Consider the following 18,965-nt stretch of genomic DNA (forward strand, 5'->3'; position numbering starts at 1 on the left):
CCCTTTAAGAACAGTCTATTAGGCAGACTCCCATTGCAAAAGACAGGTATTCAGACAGCAGTACAGGATAGCAGACCTTGAGAATCATTAGGTATCCATGAGCTTCAGATTGATCTGGGAGACATCTTCTCTCCACTAGACACAATCCCTTTCTGTGGTCTGTACTGTCTGGACAGCTGTCCTCCATAAGAAACAAGCAGGTTACTCACGCAGGTTACTGGATGTCTGTGGATGATCTTTCCCATGTGGGTCGCTGGCTCTCCTCAGCAGAATCCCAGGTATCTGACCAGGCCTCAGGCTTCAGGCCTAGTCAGCAGCAAACAGCAGCACACACCCTCCCCCAAAGGGGTCCGGGAGGGAAGAGACCGATTATTGGACCTCCCCCCTCTTAAATAAGATCTCCCACAATGCCGTAGTGACACTGTAATTGGCTGAGAGAGACATGGACATTAACAGTTTGTTTAACTGTAATTCTCACACTAGTGTCAGAGGCTACAGTGCCACCTGCTGACGGAAGGGAGAAACGCAGTCAAACCTAGATTAAGAAGGGAAGCTCAATGACCACAGAATAATTACAACCAAGCTAGTTAAGGCTCAGCAAACTAAATTTAACAGCAACCTTGCATTAAGACAAGGGTGCTACACTTATAATATAGGTCAGTTTCCATTTCACCAGCATTAACTTTTTGTTAAACATCTGAAACCAAGAAAAACTAACCTGAATCTACTGTCACCTGAACCTCTCTGGTGGCAGTGACCTGTGATCACAATCTGCTGTCTTTGGCTCAGCCCACTGGTCTGCCTTTCTTCATACTTGACGGATTCAGGACCTTGCGAGAATGCTAGTGAGAACCTGGTAAAGAACTCTCTCGAAAGCCAATGGGCAGCATCCATGTCACCAAGAAGTGGGCATTGGAGTTTTAGGTGAGTATTTGGGGCATTTAATTAAATTTTTTAAATAAAATATATTGATTCAGTATAGGTGGGTGATGTTGGAAAAGGGTATTTATTCTTCCCTATTATCAGCTATAAGGTCATCTGCAGACTTACTGACCAAAAGGAAGAATAGGGAGGAATGGGGTGCTGGAGGGTGAGCAAAAGCTTGACTTTTACAAAAAAGTAAAGTTTTGCATAACAATTCAGCTGCCTATATCAATGTTTTTGATGTTCAGTTTTCACTCATGATAACTTTTGGTTCTGCATATATTTCATGTTATGTTTGAACTGCCCAGTTTTTAATATACAAATTTAATTTTACAGTACATAATGTTGTTCTGTATTTTTAATTTTTTATTATCCGTTAAAAGACTGTTTAATACCAGGTCCCATTTCTGAACATAAGGTGTCCTTGGGTCTGGAAAGTGGAGGAAAAATGATGTTATGTTTGTTGATAGCCAGTGGAAGTATTTGTGCAGAGCTAACCTTTACCATTGTGTGCTCTACTACAAACAAATTATTCTAAGCAGCCTGAGTGGGAGTATGTGAAAAAGATTTAGTGATGATGGAAGGTTATGCATTTATGGGAATCTCAGAGGACACAAAGGAATAGTAATACATTGTACTGGTGTAGTTTTTCAAGGAAATGTGTAGAACAGATTCTTATTTAGCCTTTCAGGAACCTGCTAACATATTTCCATTTGAGGGTCAGCCTCAGGAACAAATATCTATGAAATGATGCATTTAAAGCTTCTGCTTCTGCTTTTGTCTCCATACTGTACATAAACATTTAGTTTTGTGTCATGAACTAAGGATAAACCAGGCCAGGCCTCAACTGCTCAGTTCTTCATTTCTGTTGCATACTTGTATGAGGAGCCTGAGATGACAATGCTGGTCTTCTCTCTTCTTTTTTTTTTTTTTTTTAAGGAAAAAGAAAAAAAAAAATCACAAAATCATTACACGTACATACTGTATAACAATGTACCTAAATGGTATTATGCAGCCATATCCTAACATATAAAATCTTAGTGTTAATACACCCTTCCAAAATAAATAATAAATACATTTCTTCAATAATAAGACATACTAAAACAAAAGAAAAAACAATAATCATAAATAGTAACATATCTGACCGTCAAGACTGATGAATCCTAGCTTATAGGAAAAGAGTATAAATCATGTTTAAGGTCTTAAAGAACCTCAAAAATGTGATACTAATACCAATTTCTTCTTTTGCTCTCCAGTCAGCACCTGTCACATACACACAAAGAAGAGAATTATTAAGAATAAATGCTCTTACAAAAAGTATGTTACGAAATCTGGAGAGTTTCTAAAATTTCTCCAGTCTGACCATGTATTATTATATACATCTACATTGTTGTTTTCCCAGGAGGCCATCTTTTCCATATGGCTTAAGTAGTCCATCTCTCATGCCCATTCAATCAGGGGAGGAGTACCCGATTCACGCCAGCTTCTAGATATGTGCGTGCTGCAAATAGAAAATGCTGAAGTATGCCTTTTTTCATTCTGTTTATAAGACCCAGGCATCATTGATAGCATTGTAATCAAAAGGATCATTAGGAATCCAATCTTCAAGCAATTTATAATACAATTCGAGGATTTTATCCCAAAATACCATAATTCGTGGACAAGTCCCCCATATGTGTAACAGTACCTGGGGTATTCATACATCTCCAACACGTATTTGGTATGGAAGCATCCATATTAGGTATAATTGAAGGGCATCTATACCATCTACAGTGCCTTGAAAAAGTATTCATACCCCTTAAAATTTTCCACGTTTTGTCATGTTACAACCAAAAACGTAAATGTATTTTATTGGGATTTTGTGTGAAAGACCAACACAAGGTGGCACATAATCGTGAAGTGGAAGGAAAATGATAAATGGTTTTAAAAAATTTTTTACGAGTAATTATGTGAAAAGTGTGGCATGCATTTGTATTCAGCCCCCCTGAGTCAATACTTTGTAGAACCACCTTTTCGCTGCAAATACAGCTGCAAGTCTTTTTGGGGATGTCTCTACCAGCTTTGCACATCTAAAGAGTGACATTTTTGCCCATTCTTCTTTGCAAAAAAGTTCAAGCTCTGTCAGATTGGATGGAGAGCATCTGTGAACAGCAATTTACAGGTCTTGCCACAAATTCTCAATTGGATTTAGGTCTGGACTTTGACTGGACCATTCAACACATGAATATGCTTCAATCTAAACCATTCCATTGTAGCTCTGACTTTATGGTAAGGGTCGTTGTCGTGCTGGAAGGTGAACCTCCGCCCCATTCTCAAGTCTTTTGCAGACTCTAACAGGTTTTCTTCTAAGATTGCCCTTTATTTGGCTCCATCCATCTTCCCATCAACTCTGACCAAATTCCCTGTCGCTGGTGGGGGTGATGTGCAGTGTTCGTTTTCCGCCACACATAGTGTTTTGCTTTTAGGCCAAAAAGTTCAATTTTGGTCTCATGTGACCAGAGCACCTTCTTCCACAGGTTTGCTTTGTCCCCCACATGGCTTCTCTCAAACTGCAAATGGGACTTCTTATGACTCTTCCATAAAGGCCAGATTTGTGGAGTGCACAACTTATGGTTGTCCTGTGGACAGATTCTCCCACCTACGCTATGGATCTCTGCAGCTCCTCCAGAGTTACCATGGAACTTTTGGCTGCTTCTCTGATAAATGCTCTCCTTGCCCGGCCTATCAGTTTTGGTGGATGGCCATGTCTTGTTGGTTTGCAGTTGTGCCATACTCTTTCCATTTTTCATATGATGCATTTAACAGTGCACCATGAGATGTTCAAAAGATGGAATATTTTTTTTATAACCTATCTCTGCTTTAAAATTCTCCACAACTTTATCCCTGACCTGTCTGGTGTGTTCCTTGGCTTTTATTATGCTGTTTGTTTACTAAGGTTCTCTAACAAACCTCTGAGGGCTTCACAGAACATCTGGATTTAAACTGAGATTAAATTACACACAGGTAGACTCTATTTACTATGTAGGTGACTTTTGAAGGCAATTGGTCCCACTATATTTTATTTAGGGGTATCAGAGTAAAGGGGGCTGAATACAAATACATGTCACACTTTTCACATATTTATTTGTAAAAAATGTTGAAAACCATTTATCATTTTCCTTCCACAACACACTTTGTGTTGGTCTATCACATAAAATTCCAATAAAATCTATTTATGTTTTTCGTTGTAACATGACAAAATGTGGAAAATCTCAAGGGGTATGAATACTTTTTCAAGGCACTGTAGATAGTTTCTTATAATTACATTCCTGAGCTTTAATAGATATAGAGGCTTTGTGAGTAAATGCTAATATTTTCTCCCAATCTATGTCTTCTTAACCAACAGCAAAATCCTCCGCCCATTTAGAAAAGAATTGTGGATTTAACTTATGTGTCTTCTTCAAAAGAACTTTATATACTTTAGATAAAATGTGTGCTGGTCTCTCTGGTTGGATAAGTTAAGGTTCAAATTTCCGTATAAGAATGGAATAGCGCCTCATGCGGTTGGATACTTTGAAAATAGTGACCAAGCTGCATATATTCTAGCCATGCATGCGAAGGATTTTGACAATATGGCAGGAGACTAGAAAGAGGAGGTAACAAACCCTGAAACAGGGTGTCCCCTAAAAACACTCTTGATATCCTAGTCCAGGACAAAAAATGTGATGCGTGCAAAGTTGGTGAAAATGCAGAATCCCCAAGCAATGGTAATAGGGGACTTGGTCTAGTAGACAGTTGACCCTTTATTATATATATATAACGATCACATACTTGTAGTGTATATGTAATGGAAGTTGGTAAAGAATCTGCTAATGGTCTCTGAGCTGAAGAAGTCCATAACAGAGAAGTAAGGTCCGGAACAACGAGGTCCTTTTCTAATAGGACCCATGATTTAGTTGATTTATTATGAAACCAATCCACAATACGAATTAAGGATGATGCATGAAGATATAACAGCATATTGGGAAAAGCCACACCTCCCCAACATTTGGGTAATGATAACGTAGTTGACTTAATCCGTGTTTTTTTGTTACACTATATGAATTAACAGATAATAATATTTATAATACATAAAATTCCAGGCGGAGGGGAGACAGGAATTGTTTGAAATACGTATAAAAGTTTGGGTAGTATATCCATTTTAATAATATTTATGCCCCCAAACCAAGAAAAACACGACTGATTGTAAGATTGCAAACAATTTCGGATTGTATGCAGAAGGGGATTGTAATTCAAATCCGCAACTGCCGACAGACAAGTAGGGATATGAATACCCAAATATTCATTGCTTGCTTCTGCCATTTAAAATAAATATTTGTTTGTATACACAATATTTCCTGAGGTGATAATGATATATTTAACATTTCAGTTTTCTCATATAAAAGGAATCTAATCAGCGCTAAAGCAAAAAACAGTAAAAATGAGCATAAAAATGTATATAAAGGTAAATCTAGAAACCTGCAGACAATATTAATGTGCAAAACATGCTTAAATAAATAAATACTATAAACCCACACAGGGGTAGTGCAATCAAAATAAGAAGAAATATTAAATATGTGTAAAAAAGTCCATATACTTCATGTGACCAATAGGGCAAAAATATTAAAAACCCATAAATATAAAGTGACGGAATTGCAATAATAGTGATTTCTGTGCAGACTCCTAAAACTTCATGTGACCAATAGAGCAAAAATGTAAAAGTCTATGAAAATAAAGTGACAAAGTTGCAGTAGATATAGTGACTTCTGTGAGGAGATCCCAAATGTGAACCAGCACCAATCCAACCAGTGAGTGCAAAAAAAATGCTTAAGCACGTTCAAAAGACACTCCAATTTTTCCACAATATAGACGGATCAGCTCATGAAAAATGATTGAGAACATCCATGGTGTAGTATGTAACAGCAGTAATTTATTATTAAAATCATCAACTTACAGATAAGTAGTTGCCAACAAATGCAATGGACAGGGCCGCAGAGTCCCCCGAATCTTACAGTATAGATAAATGTAGACTTCTGGTCTCAGGCCAAAAACCGGGAGTGACGTCACTTGGCCCCTCCCACCCTCCTCACTTCTGGTTTTTATTGAGGTGAGCGGCCATTGCACTCACTGGTTGGATTGGTGCTGGTTCACATTTGGGATCTCTGCACAGAAGTCACTATTGTTACCTTCCTAACAAACACAGCGAGTTGAGTTAATGCCAAAGAGCTCAATTTTGGTCTCACCTGACCACAGCATTTTCTCTTAATTCTTCTCTGAATTATTTAGATGTTCATTGGCATGACTGTACATGTGCCTTCTTGGGTGGGCACTTGCCATGTTTGGAGGAAGAAAAATGCTGACTATGACCCTAAGATCACCATCTCTACAGTCAAGCATGGAGGTAGAAACATTATGCTTTGGGGCTATTTCTCTGCTAAAGGTGCAGGCTGACATTGCCTCATTGAGGGGCCAATAGATGGGGCCATGTATTGTAAAATATTGGATGAAAACCTTCTTCTCTCAGCCAGAACACTGAAGATGGGTCATGGATAGGTCTTTCAGCATAGCAATGACCCAAAACATACCACCAAAGAAAAAAAAAGGAGTGGCTCAAGAAGAAGCATATTAAGGTCATGGAGTGCCTAATCATTAGTCTCCAAACCTTAATCCTATAGAAAATTTAGAGAGGGAGCTGAAACTTTGAGTTGCCAGGCGACAGCCAAGAACCCTTAAGGGTTTAAAGAAGATCTGTAAAAAAAAGTGAACCAAAATCCCTCCTGAGATGTGTGCAAACCTGGTCACTAACTACAAGAAACATCTTACCTCTGTGCTTGCCAACAAGGTTTTTGCTATCAAGTACTAAGTCATGTTTTGCTTGGGAATTAAATACTTATTTTACTCACTGAACTGCAACTCAATTTATAACGTTTGTATCATGCGTTTTTTCTGGATTTTTGGTTGATATTCTGTCTTTAATAATAAAAATACACCTATGATAAAAATGATAGACCCTTCAAGTGGGCAAACTTACAAAATCGACAGGGGATCAAATAATTGTTTTCCCCACTGTATCTAGGAGGGTGCTACACTTGGCTAGGTGACAATTTTGCAGCAGCCAGGTTTGTTGAACATTGCTGCTGGTAAGGTAAATATGCTGGAATGCTCAAAAGATCTATTTGAGATGCAGAACCACAGCCTATTCTTTGGGGAAGGGGAGATCTATCAGCTGTTTAGAGGTGGGAGTATGTGGTGGTTTAGTGATGAAAGGCCCGACAGTGACGGTAGTCAAGAAGGTTCCCCAGGCACACACCCCCACCATCATGGCCCCAGGTGTTGGATGGGATTTCCTATGGACTAAACCTGGAACCACTGGGAAGTTGAGGCCTTGTGAGCAAGGTGTAAATTGTAACTCGGAGCTGGCCTAGTGCGAACCAAGGCAGTGCTGGGACAAGGTCATCCAGCCCCCAGGGCAAAGATGCCAAACTGCGTCCCCCCTTCCCTTCCGGTTACAGTCAGGGTGCCCCCATCCCTGCAAAAAACCAATGCGCCCAGGGCAGCTATCCCTCTCACCCACCCCTTGTTCCGACCCTGAACCTGGGTGTTTATGGAGCCAGTGGGGCCCCATACCTGGTAACTAGCTTAACAACCTAGAAACCAGAGGGCCGTCCTACATGCATGTATGTACACACGCTGTGAAGTCTTCTGGTAGGGTTTCTATACAAAGAAACATGCATGTGCATGTGCACATGCACAAATCTGACAATTGGCACAATGGGGAGATTTACTAAAACTGGTGCACAGGGAATCTGGTGCAGCTGTGCATAGTAACCAATCAGCTTCTAACTTAAGCTTGTTCAATTAAGCTTTGACAATACAACCTAGAAGCCGATTGGTTACAATGCACAGCTGCACCAGATTCCCTGTGCACCAGTTTTAGTAAATCTCTCCCAATGTTCCTAAAAATGTACTCCCTGTATGTTAGGAAATATTGAGTGGCATTTTTGTAGTTTTGGATGCTGTGGGGAATGGTTCGACCCCCCCCTGGCAAGTTTTTATAGCTGTCTCTGTCCTCAGTGGGAAGAATTAAACCTATTTGTCCAGGTCTATCGTTGTTGAAAAAGAAAGTGATGGAAAATGTTAGCATTGTCCTATGTCAACTTCCTAAGTAGGTAAATGCATTCACTATAAGGTTTATGCCTATTTCCTGTTGCATCTCGGGTATAAAAAGTGAAGGGAAATCTTCTTAGTGAGACACAGACATTAAAATAAAATTACCAGAGGTAGGGTTTAACCCTTCCTTACTCTATCCAAAGGTATAAAAAATGTTTTGGCCACACAAACAGAAACATATCAGCTGCGTTCTCTAAATTTGCAAAGAAAGGAAGTGTGTGGTAATTGGTCGGTTGATTGATTAGTTATATAAAGTTTAAAAACTTCTTGCATTTTCTTTAATTACATGTATTTCATTTAGGATTACAAGGACAAGATTGAATTAATAACGAATGAAATGCGAGACAAGGAGGAAGATTTTAAGGCACAAATGGAGAAGAAGTGTTGTGAGGTGGAGACCAAATGTGGGTTTCACAGCATTTAGCAGATATGTACTGGAGGTTTATCTCCAGACAGATATAGGCAAACTGTAATTTAGAGGGCAACCACACTTTCACTGACAAAAAATGATACAACACATACTGTTCAATCTGCTGCCATCCATGATTTATAAAACTGCCAAAAAATTCTAACACTTTTTTTTTTTCTTATAACAATGAAGGGCAAAACAACATATTTACAAAATTGCCATACTCCCCACCTGCTCCTACTTACCTTCTCTTCACTTTCATCTCTTCTCTATTATGGACTCTCTACCTGCCCCCATCTGGCAGTAGAGGGAAAACACAAGCACTTTCACATGGAAGGAAGAATCACATTCTCCTCCATACCCAGAAAGACCAAATATATCACTTCGCTGCTGGCAGCTAATATGACTATGATGGAGCAAAGAAAATGTAAGTACATAAAGCTGAGCAGAGCAGCAGTTAAGTAAATGTTGCTATTTGCTTTATGGGCAATGTGCAAGGTTGCCCAAAGTATCTGTATTTTATCTTGCCACTGATCACCTATGAAAAGGACAGGTAACTATACTTGTCCCTGATCACCTAGGTGAGGGTAACTATCTCTGCCACTGACAACCAATAAAATGGGGGGGGGGGGGAGAGGCTAACATGACTGCCACTGAACAGCAAGGATGGGGGTTTATATATCCCTGTTGATGACCATCAATGAATGGTCACTGACTGCCAATGAATGAACTGAGCCCTGACACTTACCAACAATTAAGGGGGGGGGGGTAGTTATCATTGTCACTGACCATCAATGAAAGGGAGGCATTTATTCCTGCCACTGACCTCCAATGAACGGGGAGTTATTTATCATTGTCACTGACCATCAATGAAAGGGTGGTAAATATCAATATCACTGGCCACCAAAAACAGAAGGGGTTATTATTACTGCCACTGACATCAATAAATAAGAGGGAAATAATTATTATTGCCACTGTCCAGCAGTAAAATTGGGGTATTAACCCTGCCACTGACCACCAATGAAAGAATTGATAATTAACAATGCCACTGACCACCAATGAAGGGTGATAATTAACCTCGCTACTGAAAACTAATGAAAGGGGTGTAATTATCCCTGCCACTAATCACCAACAAAAGGGGAGTTTACTTATCACTGCTACTGACCACCAAAAAAAAGTGCATATAAAAAAGTATCACGGACAGTACTCAATAGTTTATCCTAGTATTTTCCTAATACTGTAGTTATCTTATAGTCTACCTAACATTCTCCTAATATTTATCCTATAATACTGTACAGTATATACATATTATACATTATTATTTCTGGGACAGATACAAATTATATTTGTAGCAGGTTTTGCTCTTTTTTACTTTCTACGATATAATTGGGAAAATTTGATCTGTCAGATTAACACATTTTTAAAAAACTGTATAGTGTGGGGTCTATATTAATGTACACAGTTTAAATGAATTGTGTTAGTAGGCTTTTACACTACACAGTCATTGATAAAGTTTGATTGGGCTGTGTTTGACCAGCTTTGTGTCACCTGTCCCTAGAGTCCAAAAGTGTGGTCTTGAATTCTCCTGGTAAAATTCCAGTGTTCATAATATGGCTGTACAAGAATACTTATCAAGCTTGTGCCATTTATGTCATTTCAAATACTGTTCTCCCCAAGGACACCTTTTCTCTCTAGTGGTTCGTATTAGAAGACATTTTTTTTATATAACTGTGAATTGAACGAAAGTCAGTTCTTTCTCATCATGACAGTTCTACATTTTATACATAAACAGTGTTGCGTAAAGAAGAGGAAAAAAGTAAGCTGCTTTCTAAGAAGGAGATGGAAATATCTGAGTTAACACGACAATTGCAAAATCAAGAGAAAGAAAAGCAAAGTGAGCTGATCAAACAGCAAATAGAGGTATTAATTAAATATATATTACATAAAGCTGGGAAATTTTAATTTTGTCCCAGCAATTTATGTTATACAAAACAAAATCATGCCAGTTCTAAAGCTAAAAGCACAGATAATGAAAACAGAATTATTTGTTTGCATTTATATATTATTTTTTTAAATCAGAAATGATTTTATTGAAAGAATACAAGGTTAAAAAACAAGTACAAAATGTCAAGTCCAATATATCAGAAAATATGACCACATACAACTTACAGTTCAAAGATATCAGTTACAAACAGACTTGTATAAAGTACTCGAAATTTCTACTTGAGTAAAAGTACAAGTGCTCGATCAAAAAGTGACTTGAGTAGAAGTGGAAGTGCTCGCAGAAAAAGTTACTTAAGTAGAAGTACTAAAGTATTCAACATTTTTTTTACTTAAGTATTGCAAGTAGTTTTTTCAAAAAAATTGCTACTTAAGTACTAAAAGTACCAGTACTTTTGAAAAAAAAATTCTACTCAAGTACTGAAAGTAGAAGTACAAGTACTGTGTTATGTAGTTATTAAAGAAAGAAGTCAAAAGTTTGAACATCATATTGTTTTTTATTATTTCAAATGATTTATTCAAATGATTAACCTGTGTTTGTTAGTAGTTTCTTGATGCACTTTAAGCACTGTAGCACAATTTGTTTGTTTCATATTTTCTTTTTATTGGAAAGATTTGGTATAGCAGCTTTTATTATACACAGCCTTTATTTTCATATGCGCTGATTTACAAATGACATTATACACATTTTTTTGAGCTTTATGCAACCTGCCATCTACTGTTCTGGCAGTGGTAATTTTTTTAAAAGTAACGAGTAACTATGCAGCACAAAAAAAAAATATCGGAGTAGAAGTATCGAAATCATTGAAAAAATGTAGTGAAGTAAAAGTAGAAGTAGGAGAAAAAAATTCTACTCTAGGAAAGTACAGATACCGCATTTCGGTACTTAAGTACAGTACTTAAGTAGTTCTACTTCGTTACTATACATCTCTGGTTACAAAGGCATGTTTCTTCTTTATCCTGTCATGTTTGACGTATCTCAGCCCCATAGATCACATCATTCTGCACAGATAAATAAATGAGGATGCAGTAATTGGGTCATGGGACCTATAGAGGAATGTACATCTCGCAATTGCCCCCTCCTATATTCCCAAGAGTCTCCTAGATTGCACTCATTCCACGGGACACTGCAAAGTTCTCATCAGAACAAGCTCCCTGGGGGACGTCCCAGGGAGTATCAAGCCATGAAGACCACAGTTTTTCAAAATTATATAACCGACCCCTGTGTTGATAAATATAGCTCTCCAGGAGGAGTGTATTACCTATATGAGTCACCCATATTTTAACTGAGGGGGTCGCAGATTTCCAATCAAGGAGAATAACCTTCCCGGTCTGAAACACAGCCCTGGAAAAGGCTACCCTTGTCATTTCCTCTGGGATGACCTCTTCAAGAATTTCAAGCAACCAGTGAATAGGATTCAAGGGAACAGACACTTGGAAAATTATATTGAGCTATTGAGCATAGAAAGAACCTCGCTCCAGTAACGGTCAAACTTTGGGCATTGCCAGAGGAGACTAATAAGATCTCCTGGCATTAATCTGCATTTGCCACACAGCGAGTCTGGTAATTTGTCCATCCGGTGAAGTTTCACAGGGGTATAGTGCACTCTGAGTAGAATAAACAGTTGGGATACCTTCTGAGATACATTAAGAGAGCAGGTATTAGCAGATTGAAAGGCTTCTTTCCAATGATCACCTGTTAATGTGAACACATTCTCCTTCCACAATAAGGCATTGCCCTAATAGGGTGGGCCTTCAGATATTCTGTTAGGAGCATGTGATAACATTGAGAGATAAAACCCTTAGTTTTGGACACAGTCTGAAGTAGGTGAAAGATAGGGGCGGTGAGTTTACCCATTCTGCCGTCCCACCCTGAGCCTTAACAGAGTGGGCTAGCTGTAAGTAATAATATAACATATAGGGTGGTAAGTCAAACTTACTTTGGAGATCTGGAAAATAAATCAACCGCCCATTCTGAAAGTCCTCTAAGAGAAGATTTACCCCCAAGGCTCGCCATCTGAGCCCCTGCTGGATTTTAACCAGCTCAGTGTAAGTTTTATTATCCCAGATCGGACTGTATGCCGTATAACCTGTCATTCGCTGCAATTGTTTAGATATTTTCCAGATTTTCTGGAGTACTACATATGTGGTTATTTGTTTATTGGGTTTCTGGAACAATTGTGCCTCTAGGCCCTACAAAATAGAATCTGTGCCAGTGTCGGTAAGCAAAAGGTGAGCAGAGGGACTTTCAGGAGTAGGGGACATGGAGCCTATTAGGTGTTGATGTTGAGCAGCTATATAATAGGTCCAGACGTTTGGGAGTGCCAAGCCCCTTTCTCTTTTTGTTCCAGCTTGACCGTAGAAGAGGGGGCGCCCCAGAGCAGCAGCTTAAAAAGGGAGTTAACCACCCAAAACAGTTCCAAAGGGACGGCCACGGGGGAATTGCGAAGGACATATAAAAGCTGAGGCATAAGTACAATTTTTAATTAAGTTAGTTTTCCCAGCCAGAGACATTTTAAGTTTGTTCCAAATATTAATTTTGTCCCGAAACCAGTTCATCAGTGGTTGCACATTAAGACAGCAATCGTCAATGAGTGGGGGAAATTAGGATGCCTAAATATCTAAAGGAGGTTACCAACTCCAGTCCAATTTATAGTGAGACCAGAGTACTGCCCAAAATCCGAGATGATGAACATGAACCTGGTTAGGGATGAAGATGTCTCCCAAGAACAGTAACATGTCCTCCGCGTACAGCTTGATCTTCGGTAGATTCATCTCCCCATATGTGGTGTACATCTCCGTAGGAATACCATCATCCCCGGGGGCTTTACATGCGCACTCTGCAGCTCATCTAGGGTGATCAGAGTGTCCAGTGCCTCCGGGGATAGAGCGGGTAGGGATAACTTGTCAGTCCCTCAGTAGTGCCTTGTCAGTGCCTCAGTAGAACAATTGTCTCAAGAGCCATAAAAGTCTGAATAAAGGGAAGCTAGTTCGGTGCCAATTTTATCTGGATCGCTAACTACCCGTCCAGTAGAGGAACGTATGGCTCCAATAGCTGGAGAAGATTGCAGTGATCTGGCAATTTTTGCTAATGGGCGACCTGTTCCCCCCCCCCCCCCTTCAAAGAATGCCATTTTTGTAAAGAAACATATCCATTTGGCAGCAGGGGATCTCAAACGGTTCAGAAAATTCTCAGCCGAATATCCATGCCTCCCTTGCAGAATCAGAAGGGTCCAACACATAAGATAGTTCCAACTGTCATACCTGGCTCTCTACCTGTTCTAGGAGAATGGAGGATTTATGTTGACAGCATTAATTTCAGTTATACATGTGCCTCTAAGGCATACCTTGAAGGCTTCCCACCTTAGTAGAACATCCCCACATTAGCAATGGGCACTAAAAAATTGTCCAATTTGACGGGATATATGCTCATGGGAATAAAACAGCTGAAGGCAGAAGGCATTCAGCCTCCATGGAGCCATGGGTAGACTGGTAGGAGGCCTAGTAATCAGCCACAGTGTCAAAGGAGAATGATATGATACCCCCTGGGGAAAATACTCTATTTTAAAGGTGTAGTTGGATATGTGGATCAACCTTATGCAAAGGTCAATGCGTGGGAGGGATCCATGCATCTTGGAGAAGCAGGGGAACTGCCGGACAATAGGATTCCGAAGACGCCACGCATCAGTTCACCCCACCTCCGCCAGGTGACGCCTGAGTAGTGCCACTCCACGGAGAGGGGGATGGGACAGGAGGATGTCTATCTAATTGGGGATCGAGAAATCAATTAAAATACCCCATGATGAAAACTGGAATGTCAGGTTTGTTTTGTATTTATATTTAATGTGTATTTATATTTAAAGTGTTACTAAACCCAGGATCCTGCATTCACTACATCTGGTCTTCCACAGCGCACAGAACATGGAAATGCAATCATTTTTGTAAATATAAACTACTAGATACCTTTTCTCATGAGCAGTATATAGCAGTCTTATGACTTCTATCAGTGCCTGGTTAAAGCTTAGAGGAGGAGTTTTAATACTGCACTGGCTGTCCAATCAGGATGCAAGACTGCTCATCCTCAGTCTGGACAGTGCTGATTGGCCCTGTGCTGATCACATGCTCTCTCCCAAGAAAAAAAAAAACGCTCTCTAGCAATACACACCAAACTGAGCATGCGCAGCCTGACTTCAGTAACTCTGTCTTATCTGGACATGTTATGAGGAGGATATGTGTACACAGGATCAAACAGCATTTTTACACAATGCAGAGGATTAACCCCTAAATTTTTACAGTGAGTATAACAAGCATGCTTTACTGCATATACAGACTGATTTTACTGTTTTGGGTTTAGAAACTTTAATTGTAAAAGAGTGCTTCAGATATTAACAGTCTTAGGCTCAGTTCACTCCTATGTAGTTTGCTTTTGATCCTTTTCTGCAGTGCTTTTTGCCGTGTGTTTTGCATTTTGTATTTTTTATGCTTTTTTTTGGCCAATTTGTTAAGGGGCAGATTAAGTAAACGCAAATCGTGGCAAAAAAAACGCTCTACATGCTTTTCTGCATTGAAGTTTATTGAACAAAAAAAAAACACAGTTTTTGTGTTTATAAAAGTCCCTGACTCTTTTCAAAAACCCAGCCGGTGAAAAAAGCATAGAACTGAATGTGACCCATAGGAAACCAAGTAAAATGAACTGTAGTGCATATCTGGAAAAAGCACCTGTAGCAAGGTTTCCAGGCCTGTGGCCTGATGTGGGTCTGCCATTAGTACCGGTACTCTCTCCAGCCCATGTGAGCTGTGACCCTGGGTGTGACAACTGAAGCAGCGACAACTCCGGCATCTTTGTGGTTTTTTATTTGATTTAAAGGGGATGGGAGAAGGGAATGAGTGGGATACTCCTTGAGGCTTAAACTAATTACATAAGGGACTTTACTCCTGAAAAATGCTAGTTGGCGCTTCCTTGACCCCATTTGGCGCCAGCCAACGCTCACTAACACTGTAAATATCCTGTAGAACACAGAAGTGCTGAGTCCTCGACTATTAGTCCAGAAGATCCAGGACTGAGAACTGTAGAACTCCTGACACTGTTGTGCTGTAGAAGTCACCGAATACTGTCCCCCGCTTTGACTAACTTGAGGTAGTATGAAGTAGAACTCTGTATAGCTGTACTTGCAACTGACACACACTGCACAATTCAGGGCCCAAACTGCAGGTGCCCCCTTTACCTTGAACTCTTCAGGGTCCACTGACTATGTACCCCCTCAGTAGCTTCAGGGTCCTCAACCTAGGTACCCCCTTTACAACTAGCTGGCACTGGATCCCAGAACCTCTTCCGAAGTGGTCCCCCTCTAACTTCAGGCAGACCCCCAGGGGCAATCCTCAGTACTCACGACCCGTGTAGGCTTTCCTGGGACTGGACCCCTCTCTCTCTCTGCAGGCTCACAGCACACCGGATCCCCTCAGCTTACTCAGCACTCTCTGGACTCTCAGGCGACACCCTGAGACATCCACCGTCCTCAGACAGGAGGAGAGACAGCCGCACTCTCCATCCTGGGACTCTGCTCCCGCCAAAGACATTGTGTCTTGTGCCACCCCCAAACTTATACCCACTCCCAGAATCCTTTGCAGCACAATCTGCCTCCTGGGGTAGTTACAAGCCTGGATGTGTCCCTGATTGGGTTTCCTTCCCTTGCTCTATGAAAAGCCTCTCACAGGAGCCAGTGGGGAGACTCCCCCTTCAGCATCCACACCTGGAAACCATGACACCCTGACTATTAAATCACAGCCCCGCTGTTAGGCAGACAAGGCCCACTATATCTTTACCTAGCACCTACCTGTAGGGTGCTACACAGAAAAAAACACATAGGTGTTAACCAGCCCTTATAGTGTATGTAAACCCTAATAATGAACATCTCTTATCTGCTCGCTATTAGTCTATTTAATATATTTGATAAAATAGTTTTTTTGTTTTTGTTTTGTTTTTTTATATTTGTTTGATGAGTGCGGGAAATGTCTATAATGCTTCCATAAATCATGTGAGCTGACAATAGTCAAAAGAGGAAGACATCACATGAAATCAATAGTTAGCATTGTTCTCAGCTACTGGATCTCTGTAAGCTACAGAACACCTCCATCTGTGTTATGGAGAAGCAGAGAGTGGAAGGTTTTCTGTAGTCCTGTTCTAGGGGGACAATATTGTGCCTCCATAGATAGTACAGAGAGAGAGTGTTGTCATTCTAGAACAAAGGGGGAAAAAAAACACAAAAAAGACAATGAATGCAGCCACCAAACAAATTTCAGCTGCAATATATAACATTTTCTTCTTGGGTTTAGACATGCTTTAAAAGAAAACTGTAGTGCTTTTCACTGATTACCTATTTTTAAAAAAGGTAATCACCCCTGTGCATATGTAATCACCTGAGTTCTGCTAAATTGTTATAATAGTGCAGCCTTACCACTCAGAGATTACTTGATTTTTGCTTGTCACAGCAGAACTGTCAGGGTGTAAGGTCATCTTATCTCCTGCCCAAGCGCTGTGCTTGTAAGGGGGCAGATGTTGACACCAGATTGTGTAAGTCCCCACTCCACTTCTTCTTGGATAGGACAACTACACGTGACATCTGATATGAGGTTTGACATACTAGCAGATTTCTTCAGAGTGGAACGCCATACACAAGAGCAGACATTCAGTCATTATCACTTCTGTGCAGAACGCCAACACATAATTTATAAGTCATCTTCTCTTTATACGACCTCTCCTTTGGAGCACCACAGATTTGGGACCGCTGTATACCACAGCTTTTGGCTTCCATCACCAAGTAGGATCAAGGTGCCCTTATCAGTATACTAGTCTCTTCCCAAGGTCCCTTTCATAGCTCTGCCCAGTCAGGCATGCTCCTAGATGGCACACTTACACCCAGGCTTCACCACTACTCACAACAAAGAACTCTGGTCTGGCTAAAGGCCTTATGCACCCCAATGCCATGCCAGCCCTGCAAAAGATGGTCAGAGGAGACAGGGCGACTACAGCTGTTACTTCTATTTTCTATTCCACCTCACCTGGAAATTCGGCCCCATCCTTCTTGGCTCCTCCCACACTGACACTAATATGGGCACTGATTACACTCATGAGATCACTTGAGTAGGGACTTTTGTGAAAGGTGGCCTAACACCCAATTACAACTTTCCCTACCATACTAAACTGAAACCAGAGCCGCATAGTTGCAGGCAAGCTAACTGCACCTGCCAACTTGCGGATAACAGACACTCCAGTACAAAAATGGGAAAAAAAATTGCAATCAAGGTTACATGAAAGAAAACTAAAAGCTTTTGTTTGTATTGGAAGTGGCAGCACTCATCTATATACGCTTTAATAAAGATAAAACTGATTCCAAACCATAATAATTTCCTCTTACTGCCTTCTGTCTTATAAAAGCACAGCCCCAATCCACTGTCTTCTTTTGCCCAGATTGAAGAAAATCTAAATAATCCCAAACTGTGCTGTACTGATTTGCTACAAATAGTCTGTAGATGGAGAGAAGACATTAGTGTCCGAACAAATATAGTTGTAGCGCTACACCCGTAAGGGCCACTGAGTTATTGGGTCCCCCTTTGCAGACACAGCCGGGCAACAGGTATTTTAGCATGCACTCTGTAAACAGAAATCAGTCCAAGTGCTTTGTTTTGTTTTTAGTTTATTAGAGGAATCAACTTGGACTAAGAAAGGGTGGTAGGGGATGCCCAGAACTGTTGTATAATAGAACTTGAGGACACGCAGCAATTGTCTCTGGCTCAAGGACACAAGGCTGAGTTCCAGTAGAAAGGTCAATTCTAAACTTCTTATTGCAGGTACTCTCCCTCTTTAGATTAATGCCAAAGCACCTGGCTCCTCACTAGAATCCCCAAGCAGAGATGTAGGATAGCTGTGATGTCTTGAAAGGCTCTAAGCTGTCCTTTTGTAGATAGCTAGATTGAACCTGCCTGCTTCTCCTTTACAGGCTCTGTCATGTAGAATTGAAGCTACTCACTGAGTCCCTTGTGTAGCAAGTTTCCCTATGGCCTAATGTGGGTCTGCCATCAGTACCGGTAACCTCTCCAGTCCATTTGAGCTGCGACACTGGGTGTGAGATCTGAAGAAGCGACAACTCCGGCATCTTTGTTTGTGCTTTTTTTAATTTAAGGTGGACGGGAGAAGGGAATGAGTGGGATACTCCTTTAGGCTCCAACTAATTACATTTGGGATGTTGCTTCTGAAAAATGCCCGTTGGCGCTTCCTTGACGCCAGCCGACGCCAGCCAACGCTCACTAACACTGAGAACACTCTGTAGAACAATAAAAGTGCTAAATCCTTGACTTGTAGTCCAGAAAATCCAGGACTAAGAACTGTAGAACCTCTGGCACTGTTGTACTGTAAAAGTCACTGAATACTTTCCTCTGCCCTGAC

The 18,965-nt window shown here is 40.5% G+C and overlaps 1 protein-coding gene across 1 annotated transcript in view; it reads left to right on the forward strand.

Moving 5' to 3' along the window:
• CCDC152 (coiled-coil domain containing 152) overlaps positions 1 to 18,965 on the forward strand; it is a gene marked incomplete at its 5' end in the record, with an annotated part of 109,499 nt that overhangs the window by 57,188 nt on the left and 33,346 nt on the right. The window contains 2 exons of the mRNA XM_082242890.1: positions 8,414 to 8,516; positions 10,314 to 10,441. Of these exons, the coding sequence (XP_082099016.1) occupies positions 8,414 to 8,516; positions 10,314 to 10,441 (231 nt within the window). The remainder of the gene's footprint in view (positions 1 to 8,413; positions 8,517 to 10,313; positions 10,442 to 18,965) is intronic.

The sequence above is a fragment of the Pelophylax lessonae genome (assembly GCF_965119305.1).
Source record: "Pelophylax lessonae genome assembly, chromosome: 1".
Taxonomy (NCBI): domain Eukaryota; kingdom Metazoa; phylum Chordata; class Amphibia; order Anura; family Ranidae; genus Pelophylax; species Pelophylax lessonae.